We start from the raw sequence: 11,089 nt of genomic DNA on the forward strand, positions 1-11,089 counted from the left end.
GTCGAACTTGCCATTTTTAGCTGGCGAAATGAGCACAGCATCACGGGATGCCATCGAAGGATCTTCGTCGAAGAAGTTGTACGGTCGGAGGTAGAAGCTGGCAGAGTTAGCGGCCGTCGCAGTGTTCGGTATATCTTTGGAATGAGGCACATGCATAAGACCTGTAGTCACCCAGGCAATTAGATCTTCGTCTACGATCGGTTCGTTGTCGGAAACGAAGCGTCGGAAGTCGACAACAGGGTCGTACATACTGTACTGATTGTAAAATGATGAGCTTGTTTCTTCGGTTTCTTTTCGCTTAGTCACAATCATTTGGTTCAGGCTCCAAGCGGCTCCATTTACTAATCCCCAATCCTTTGGGTACAACTGTTTCATCATGTTCCGGATGTCGATACGGTACCCTCGATTCACGCCCATGTTGTTAACGTTCCCTTCGCTAAAGAAGTTTAGATACTTAGGCTGGTCAAAACCGAACCGATAAATAGCTTCTTATTCAATTTTTTTCAAAGTGCGATTCAGGACTTTTTGGATTCTTCGCGCCCCTGGTATCCAAGGATCTGTAATATTCTCAATATTAAAGTTAACATTTTTCAAAAGAGTTTTTTCTTTCACCGACATCCAAATCCACTTTGTAGTGAAACATATGGTCGTGAATCGTCCCTGCAAGGCCTTTATGTATCTTTGTGCCATAGGGGCTCTCGTGAGATGTCCAAAAAATGGCTTGAACGTAACCGCTAGTGGAAACGTGGGCTTGCATAACCCCATTTGGATAGAACAAATAGTCGTTAATGTAGTCGTAGTTAAATGTAGTTGAAATTATTCGCAGAACCAGAACGTTTCCCGGCATTCCACCATAAAAATTGAAGCCATCTCCGTTGTCAATATGCCTGCGTAATGGAACCCCAAGGTCAAGTTCAAAAAGGCACAATCCCCCCTGAAACCTAACCGGGTCATTGCTGTTAACGAAATGAATAGCGTCCATGAAAGTGGCCGTGATTGGGCAATCAATGTCCGGGACGAGCTCAGACTTGCTGCTTCCCATGCCAAACGCGGCATCGAGCTAGTTCAAAGACATTTGCATGCGCGTCCAACCTGAGTAAAAAGCCGCAGCTTCCTGCAAACTGAGTTCGTACACAATCCTTTGCCCATCGAAGCTTATATCAAACAGTTGTACGCCGGTAGAACTGCGCAGGCGAAAATCAAAACTCCAGTTCATGTATTCTACATGATGTCCGCTGACCGTGTATCTCTTCCCATCTGGCTCAACCAATTGAGGGGGGCGTAAAGGCTTTGAGGGATGCGAGCCACCGCGGCGCAGATACGACGAAAAAAGGAGCTTTTCAGGTGAGTATGAAGGCGCGGGAATGAAAACCTTATACACAGAGCCATTTCTGTAAGCTACCATTAATTCTTCTACACTGTCAAATGAAGAATTAAGATAAACCACTTTTTCGACTTTCCATCTCGACACGTCACTTCCTCTAGTATCAACATATAAACTAAGGCCAACAGGATGTAAATAATTTCCTGGGAGATCGCGCTTGAAAAAGAACCATTTCTTGCGCAAACCAAATTCACCCAGGCTGCTACAATCCCAGGTCAAACAGCGATCCGTACAATTGTCGTAGGTATACCCATCAAAGCTTTCGTAGAACAAATCCCGTAGCTGCTCTGACATTTTTAAAATGAAACTCTCCGTTGCGTCGAGTTCTTTCGAGTCCTCCGGGCGTGCTTCATAGGGTATTGGATATTTGTGCCCAGGTCCTGTGGTTTTCTCGTAACGGGAAGGCTTGGCAGCGGGGGAAACCAAATATTCTCTGACTTCGGGGCTTAGTTTTCCTCCGAAAAAGACAACAGCACGAGCAACCCGTTCTGGTTTAGGGCCATTGTTGTCAAGGAATTTAATAGCCTCGTATTTGCTTGGTTGCTGTAACTCGATCAAGTAGATGTGATTGTCGTTGATGTTTGCATCTTTGAAGGGGGTTATATTCAGAGACGTTTGGCTGAGTATAAAATCCCTCAGAAATTATTTCCTTTTCAGAAAGATCGTCGTAAAGACTAGAAGAGCGTGCAGTGGAAACTGTCAACTCCGTATTTTCTGGACAAAATTTGAGGCCACGATCGTTTGAACTGTCTTTGGCTCGCTTCGACGTTAATACCACAATTAGCGTAATAATAGGTGCCACACATAAGTGACGGAGAGAATCACAAAAAGAATCTTCAATATGGTGACTTGTCGAGTAGAATTGGCTAAGCGACTGTAAGAATCAGCCATGTTTCATTTGTAGCAATATTCGCAGACATGCACCAACAGAACAATGTAAACAGCAAATTATAATTTGAAAACATTTAGCTCTGACTCCCAGGAGATCAATGGAATACGATAGAGCCCCATTAACTCGAGGTCTTGATGAGAAATAATTAGGGAAGTTTAGTTTGGGAATTTTAGACTTGCAGACTCAATCGTCAAATAAAATACCATTTTTCTAGCAGCCATAGCAGAGACTAGAGATGACGACGCCTGACCAATTTCCCGACTAGCTCAGCATCGCTGGTTGCGATGCTTTTAAAACTATTGTTTTTTTTTTAATTTCATCAAACACCTTTCCACTGAGCAAGCTCTCTTAAGGTGAGTTTTACAAGAAGCAAGTATGCCCTCTGCTGTAAACGCTTCTCTCTTAATTTTGTTGTCTTTATTACTGCGCTATTACCGATCTTTCCTAAAGCGAGATGGAAACTTCGTTTTTAGTTCTGTTAGGGTTGTTGTCAGCACATTTGAGATTTCTTGAAATTCTTCTTGGTGCCCTGATTCGTTCTTTAGCTTCATGAACATATATCTACTTGTCAATTGCAAAGTGTTTTGGTCTTCTCTGTAAAGGAATTTTCGCTCGCTGTCGATGGATAATAACGAAGCTGTTACGAAAATCCAGGTGTCATCTACAGTGGCCAAGCAGGACTCACACTTGACAAAGTCATCGTTTCTCTTGCAACCATCCACGCCTGCCGCCTAATTTTGTAGTATTTTGACCTACATCTTACTTCTCGTTTCTCAGAACATCGTTTTGCTTATCTGACAGATCTTTTATTTCGTGTTTAACTGCCTCCACATTTTCTGTTGTTCAAGGAGATACCATTTGAATCCACCATCTTTACTGCAAAAAACAGATTCGTATTCTGCTTAACAGGAAGTAGAGGGGGGGAGGAGGAGGGGGGAGGAGGAGGGAGGGAGGGTGGGTGGCGTGTGAATGAGTTGTGGTAACAAATTAAAGAAACACTTTGGTTTCTTATTAATTTCCTTTATTCCAAAAATCATTAACGTACATGGCTCAGCGTAAAATCTAATACAACCATTGTGAAAACAAATTAGTTTAATCGGTTGACTAAAAAAGAATGTGTTTTTTAAACTTATTTTAATTTTCATTATTTTCAATTTCTAAAATACTTTTATAAGAAGTGGTCGTTCAAGCGGTCAAGAAATAAATCCAACTACTAAAAGGAATTATTTCAGACTTAAGATAAGCTTACAGTTAATTCAAATGCTTCGCCGATCCAAAAACTTATCAAACTTGACTAAAAATGTTTATAAGCTGGAATAAAATGATGAAGAAGGAAACCTCTTTAACAGTTGAAAAAGAAACAAATGGACATGAAAACTAACAACAGCGCCTGCATTACACCAGGTTTAATGCCAGCGGCTGCATTAATGCCAGCGGGTCCACTGATGTCTTTCACGCCATAGCACTGATCATTTCCGGTCGCCCCAGGGTCCCGATTGTTTGCGCAGAAAGGATTGTAATCAGCAAAGCTCAAGTCCAGCACCTCTCGGTCAGTAAAGGAAATAGTGCAGTCAGAATCAATCAGATTCTTCAGACACTTCTTCCTCTTCGCTTCCTCCCTGAAAGAATGACAGTTAACAAAATCATCCTACGTATGTCTGTTTCCCTCATTGTGCAGTTTTGGATCTGAGACTACATTAATTTCGATCTATTTCGGTTTACAAAGCCGAGCCAACTCTACGATAGGTACGATACAAAAAAAACGCAATTTTTGTTGAAAATGAGTCCATTTTTTTCTCATTTGATTTCACCTCTAAAGGCTTTTGTTTAATCGTCCCAAATGTCTTTTTGCGAATAATTTGTAATAAAATAGTAATAAAATGCAATTTCTAAGGCACTGTTGTTCCGTTGCCATGGAAACGTATTTTTAAATGCGTCCTTTTAGGGCCTAAAAGTGCGATTTCCACCCAGGCCAAAGCAAACTGATTGCATCTTGAGTAATCTATTGGGAGACTGGGGCCCAACAATGACTTTCAGCCTCGTTTTGATATGTTTCGGTGAACGGCCGTTATTATCAATCATTTAGTTAGGAATTTTCGCAAGTGAGAGAGCTTCAATCATCAAAATGGCGAAATTTTTGTCTCAGAGACGTAAGAAGCGTAAATTTTATGGAAATCGCTTTACAAATAGTTCAAGAATTAACGAAGAAGAGTCGATTGCTGTCGAAAGCACTTCGAGTGGGATACGTGAATCCACAGATGGCATTTCACATGATCAAAGCGAAGCGAAGGAATCTTCGGCTTCGTATCGAAAGCTTCAATCAACTATATCAAAGGTCTGTTGAGCTGCACAATCTCAGGTACACTGAATTTTATGGGGATGGGGACAGCAAGAGTTTTTCCAGGATAAAGAATATTTATCAAGATGCTGGAATTTTAGTGGAAAAGAAAGAATGCATCAGTCACGTGCAGAAGAGGGTTGGAACTGCACTTCGCAAATTAAAGCGTGACAATCCAGGCCTTGGAGGCAAAGGGAAACTCACAGACAATCAAATCGATAAACTGCAGAACTATTATGGCATTGCCATAAGGTCCAATGTTGGAAATTTGGCTGGAATGAAGAAAGCTATCCATGCTAGCCTCATGCATTGTGCCTCAAGTGAGGCATGCCCACTTCATGACCACTGCCCAACAGGTAATGCAAGTTGGTGCAAGTATCAAAAGGACAAAGCCAACCATAAAAATCTCTTTAAGCATGGACCTGGCCTTTCTTTACCTGTTATTGCCAAGCTAAAGCCTGAATATATTCGACTTAGTGAGAACAACTTGCTGCAGAAGTGCTTACATGGCAAGATGCTTACATGGCAAAGGATTCCAAAAGAAATTTATGTTGGAAGAGAGACATTGGAATTAGGACTTTATGATGCTGTTTCTTATTTTAATATTGGTTCAATTAGTATAATTAAGCTTTTCCAAGCCCTTGGTATTCCTCCTGGAAAATATACCAAGGATGGGTTTCAGACTCCAAGACCAGCTTAGAGTTAATATTGCACAACATAAAAGCAAAGCTACTACCAAGAAGCGATACAAAGTGATTAGGGACCTTAAAAAACGAAAAGATGATCATAATAAGCAAACTGAAGGTGTCAGCTATGGCCTTGGTCAGTTTTGAACAGTTTAATTCATGGAAACTGTGTTTAAGTCTTGAAAAAATCAGTTTAGAAACTTTAAACCAGTTTTCTCTCAATTTTGAATTTTGTGAAACTACCGACACTCTAACAAAGATAACTTTCCAGGGTTTTATTCAATTCTTCTCATTTTTGGAGTGAGAGATCTCTGTATATTTTTGCATGCAATGAACTAGAAACATGTACTTAGGTGCATCTTTTGTTGTTAAATGACCAAAATGAGATTGCTTATCTCATCAATTCCTGAAAGTTGTTGTGTTTTCTTTAATATTTTCCATTCTATATGACTGAGAGGTGTTTTGGTAGTTCATTGCATGCAGGTGCATGTGAAGATCATTGTCTAAAAATGTTGTGAATTTTTAATCTAATGTTTAAGAGATATGACTGTTCTTGTTCGGGTGCCTACTGGGAGGCATCATTTGCTAATTCTCAGCAGCAATAATAAAATATCAAGACAAAAACTGCAAAAATATAGTTGTCTCCATGTGTCATTTCAGGTGACATAGATAACTTTTTGTAAAACAACATATGAAAAAATGTTGATTTTTTGAGGGTTGTACCACCTTTTAACGTGACTTGCTCATTAGCGTTTTCTTGCAATTTAGATAGTTAACTGGGTCTGCATAAAGAGCCTTCTTAATCTGTCGTTTAATTCTATTACTATTAGCAATGATCAAAATATTTCTGTATATATTTATTGTTCTTGTAATACTCAGCCAAGGAGCAATTTTATTTGTCCTTTTTCTCTTCCAAATTTTTGGATTTTAGATTTTTTTTTCCGCGGAGCTTTAAATTGAAAGAAATATGGTGGATTTAGAAGTTTTCTAAAGTTAACGATACGTAAAGTCAAGACTTTTTGAACACACTCGGATAAAGAAAAGAACTGGGAATAATGGTATGAGTCTTGTCTTAGGAAAATTTGCTAAATTTTTACGCCTGTTCCTAAATATAATGCTATTTTCTCAATCTGTCGGGGGGAACATTCTCAAGACAAAAATGTAAAATTGTTCTCTGTTCCACAACTGCGCCCTAATCAATCATTTCCGTTAATTTATTAATGTTTAACAAACAAGTGCAAATACATTCAGAGTAAACCCACGGCATCACGGAATCTCTTTAATTTATTTTAAATCACAAAGAAGCATAGTTGATAACGTTGACGTCATCTATGCGTTTACATCATAGGAAAGCAACCAAACAGAATACGTGTATGATTCAGCTAATTGTATAAAAACAAATAGTCTACACCAACTCACGCGCAAAGAGAGGAATCCGATTTGTCCGCGAGGAATATTTGCCGGAAGGTCTTTCCACAGGCGTTTGCTTCAGTGACGAAAGAGCTGGAACAAGGCAATGATGACGCTGACGAGGCCGGTATTAGAGCGGGGCCTTCAGAACATTCTTTGCTGTTGAAATTCTGGTTTACGATTCTTCTGATGGTGCTGTCTGTCAGTGAGTCAGCACAATACTTCACCACCTTCACCACACAGTCTTTCATTTGGTTGAACTTAGCACTGGAATGAAAACAAGATAGCCCGGCATTAAACCATTTTTTAGGTGTGAGTCTATTATAATCCATGAACAGAACAGGCGACTTGACAGATACCGCAGTATTGCGTTACAGTTGGATGACCCGTCGTTCAAAACACCTCAAAGTTTAATGAACTTACAAACAGTCTCCTCTGGGGTCCTTTTGTAGTCCTTTGTAGTAAAATGTGGCGCATTTTCGAGCAGCGCAAAAGTACTCCATGAAAGTACATTCGCCAACATCAGGGAGTGCCTCATGGCTTCCAACGAGAAACGCTGTAAGAGCAATGATTGACAGAAATCAATAAATCAGTGAGCCGTTTGTTATGAGAGTGATTTTTAACTCGTGAATTGCGCGCATGCGCAAGAGCGAGTTATAGATACGATGTGGGGAATAGCATTCGCTCGCTCGCTCGATTGGTCGATTCCTGTAAACTTTTTTTAGATTTTAGGCTTTTGAGTACATTTGATAGTTTTTGGCGAGCAATAAACAGACGAAATGGCGACCTTTGTTGCTAAGAATAGTGGTGGGGTGAAAAAGAAGCCAATGATAATCTTAAAAGAGTTTTTTTTTCGTTTTAGTTTCAACAAGCGGCGCCAGCGACTGGCAAGCATTCAAGGATTCACACTGAAATAACAGAACAACCTTCGTTTTTCATAAAATTGTAATTTACAATCCTTGAACTTGAAAACAATCCGAAGATTCATTGAAAATATCACTTACTGCGAAGCGCTCGGAGTTTACAGATGTTCAAAAGCTTTTTCTGTTATAGCGTGAGATTGAGGAAAAAATTGATCATTACGTTTCGTCGCGTGTGTTTTTCCTGTGTGAAGCAACAAAAGATGCCGGCGACTGACGAAATAAGAAGTTAACACGAAAATCAAATAACACTTAGACAAACAATTTTAGCTACCGATTTTCAGTGAATTTTTAAAGAACAATTTTCTTGTAAGTTTCAAGACAATTTGAAGATTCAACATACATACAACGTACTAAAATGCGAAAGTTACACACCACAAAATTGATAAATAGGCCTGAAATGAAATTCTATCTTGTTATTGATTATACGTTGCCTAGCACGTGACTTAAATCTACCCAGGCGGAGATCCAAAATGACGGTGGCAGGCTTGGCTTAGTTATATCACTCAAAACTCGTTCCCGTTTGTCTCATTTGATAACGAGGGAATCATTAATGTTTTCATTAAGACAGTATTGCCTTGATTTTCTAATATTTACAACGAAAGACAGTAAATTTCACTTTTCACCCACATTTACTTCCAACCTTTTCTTTTGAACCAGAAACAAAAATGATAGACGTTTAAAACACATGACATCATCCACCTTGTTAAACGTAATAGCATGATCATTTCAATTGTAATGCCTTCTTGTCCCAACGTTACTTTGTTTCTTTGCTACATTAGCGAACACTGAACTACTGCTCGTACTCTAGATGACAATCAACCACAAAATTCCCTAAACCAGATAACATTAAACATAATCTCAAAAATCATTTGTCAATTCACGAGTTTGCTCACAGAGCACTTTGATTATGAATGTAAAGTAAGTAATTAGGATGGAATGTAACGCTGTAGATTGTTATCACGCAAATATTGTAAAAGCCGGGAGCATTAAGGGGGTAGGGGTGGGGGAACTCATCATCGAGGGAGTAGAAATCTTTGAAGCAATCCCCTGACAAAAATAGTTTATGGATCTGTTCCCCTCTTCCATTTCCGCCTAAACACACAAGTTTCAATTTCGGACCGGAAACTAACGCTCGTGCGGCATAAAATCTCTCAGACCAAATATACTGTCTCGCGTTCTTTTCACCAGCAGTTCCTTTGTCATATTGTAAGACTTCATATGTTTCACAAAACAACTATCCTCATAAGCATGCATTGTCAAAAATCGGTCACGAACATAATGAACAATTTTGAGATTGCATTGAAGTTTAATCCGCGTGCCGAGAAATATACAGAATCCACATTACGATGTTTGAGAAGAAGCACGTGTTTGACTTGTATTGCACTGCCCAGCTTTCCAACTCCCCCCTTCCTTCCTTCCTTCTTCTTTGTCCAAAACGCTTCGACGCCTCTGGGAAGTAATTTACTCGTCAATATGACGAGGAAGGTGGCAGATGTTATTACCCAAGCAAGTAGTTCAAATAGTAAATATTTGCCAGTGAGCCGTAACGACGTGGACTAAATCACGCAGGTCGTTTTATGTTAACATTGGGGTCAAATTAGCAAGGTATGTTTGTAACAGTGAGTCGAAGTGAAAGATACGTAATGAAGCTGAAAACACAATTTGTTCGTGTATTAAAGCTTATTTCCTAAGACCTCCACTTGGAAGGTTTTAGCTGGTAAGATTACTCTTTATCCATCATTGAACAAGCATGCGGACATGGTACCGCAAGATATTTGCGTCGACAAGATATTGTGCTCTACACTACGTGATCGCTTTCAGGTCCGTGATTTGTATGAGAAACGAAAGGCATCTTCGGAACAGAAAAAGACAGATTAAGATGTTTACTTTTGCTAAAAAAAAATTTGCAGCAATCATTTCGGGAAGTTTGAACAGAAGAGCGTGTTTGGTTTGATGTACGGTAAAAATCCTACTTTTTTCCTCCTTTCCTTCGTCGCGCTCCAAAACACTTTCGCTGCTTCTGAGACGCAAGACCACTTAATGATATATTTTATTGACCAAGCATATGGTTAAGGTACAGGACATTGGCCAACGTGCTCTACTTCATGCAGATTGATCATTTTCGTGTCCGTTATTCATAGTGATATCAGCCCAGGAATATCAGAAACGAAATTTATGGTCTCTCAGTCACTTCTTTTGTTCAGTAAAAATTATCATTGAAGAATTCATCTAAATTGTTATTTCCTTCCCGCCTCGATTGCTTCGCTCTTTTTGCGGGAGGGGTATGCTTTTTACTTGCAAAAGTGATCTATTACTGAACAGACGCACGGCAACTTGGAATGTATTTGTTAAATAGAAAGTAATATTACAATGCAGCCAACGCCTTGTTTTCCTCGCTCGATTCTAACTGTTATCGAAGTATCTGGAACAAATGCTACTCTCGCCTTGTGTCGCTGATCGGAAAGTACGCTAAGATGCAGGTCTTACCCTAACTTGAGAGAGTTCAAATAGTTTGGGAAGAGACTCTAGCACCAAGTTGCTAGAAATTTTACCGACAGGGACAAGAAATGTATTGAACGTGCAGTGATAAATAAAGGTGATTGAAAAGCAGACTCAATTTAGTCAGGTTGTCATCGTGTTGGTCCGTAAATTACCATCCATAGACGTGGCGACGAAACAATGCGAAAACATACAAAACTAGCAGAAGGAAGAAGAAAGAGAACAAAACGAAGCCATGCGATACGAGACTATACGAAATCAACTCCACGTGGGAATAGAATGATAAATTTTTGCAACCGCGTGCATTTCGTGTTCTGTAATAGCTTGCAAACACCCTCGTTTTTCGTGTTCTATAATCCCTTTGGTTAGTACCTAAAGGTAGAGAAGTGAATGATGAACTTACCCACGGCGACGACGAAAATTAAACTGAAACGCACAGAGATCTGCATCTTTGCTGCTACTTTGCAAATGAGCTGTCGAGAGAAAGCTAGGTCTTATTGTAATTATGAAAACCGTTAGCTTTACCGATTTTTCCGCATTTTTCGGGGTGACCGGTCAGCTGAAAGCCCGGATATGCCTGATTACATGAGCAAGGCTGGCCTGTACGAGTCGGCAAATGATCCCAGGACCGCAAATGATCCCCGACCGCAAATGATCCCCAAATTCGACCGCAAATTATCCCTGACAGCAAGTGATCCCTATATTGGACCACAAATGATCCCGACCAAAAAATGAGGAATGGCATGGATTGTTATTAAAATGACAAACAAAAAACATTTTCATATTTTATAAGAAATATTCCATACTTGTTATTTTTTTGTTTTTGTTTTTTTTTTTGGTGGAAAATCTGTGACATTGCGTGACTTTTCTGTTTTGTTTATTTCAGGACCTTTTGCGTTTTACAGTAATTGATATCAGTCTGGGTATTTTCCCTATCGAAAAATTAATTTTCGTGTC

General features: G+C 39.6%; 1 protein-coding gene and 1 pseudogene across 1 annotated transcript; both read right to left on the bottom strand.

Annotated features, from left to right (window-relative positions):
- LOC149045575 (diamine oxidase [copper-containing] pseudogene) overlaps positions 1 to 2,275 on the bottom strand; it is a 2,740-nt pseudogene extending 465 nt beyond the window's left edge.
- A 1,005-nt stretch (positions 2,276 to 3,280) lies between these two features.
- Positions 3,281 to 10,821, bottom strand: LOC149045576 (uncharacterized). The gene is made up of 4 exons (XM_089207090.1): positions 10,536 to 10,821; positions 7,134 to 7,266; positions 6,720 to 6,977; positions 3,281 to 3,895 (listed from the first exon to the last, which is right to left on the bottom strand). Exons 1-4 carry the CDS (start codon positions 10,579 to 10,581, stop codon positions 3,619 to 3,621), a joined length of 714 nt encoding a protein of 237 aa, XP_089063216.1. The 5' UTR covers positions 10,582 to 10,821; the 3' UTR covers positions 3,281 to 3,618.
- Between the last annotated feature and the right edge of the window lie 268 nt (positions 10,822 to 11,089).

Source organism: Pocillopora damicornis, chromosome 5 (assembly GCF_964200805.1).
Source record: "Pocillopora damicornis chromosome 5, jaPocDami1.2, whole genome shotgun sequence".
Lineage (NCBI taxonomy): Eukaryota > Metazoa > Cnidaria > Anthozoa > Scleractinia > Pocilloporidae > Pocillopora > Pocillopora damicornis.

Coding starts and splice junctions, on each gene's coding strand:
- LOC149045576 (XM_089207090.1), bottom strand. CDS start 10,581: ATGCAGATCTCTGTGCGTTTCAGTTTAATTTTCGTCGTCGCCGTGG. Junction 7,267..10,535: donor AATTTTCGTCGTCGCCGTGG/GTAAGTTCATCA, acceptor TTGCTCTTACAG/CGTTTCTCGTTGGAAGCCAT. Junction 6,978..7,133: donor GACCCCAGAGGAGACTGTTT/GTAAGTTCATTA, acceptor TTTTCATTCCAG/TGCTAAGTTCAACCAAATGA.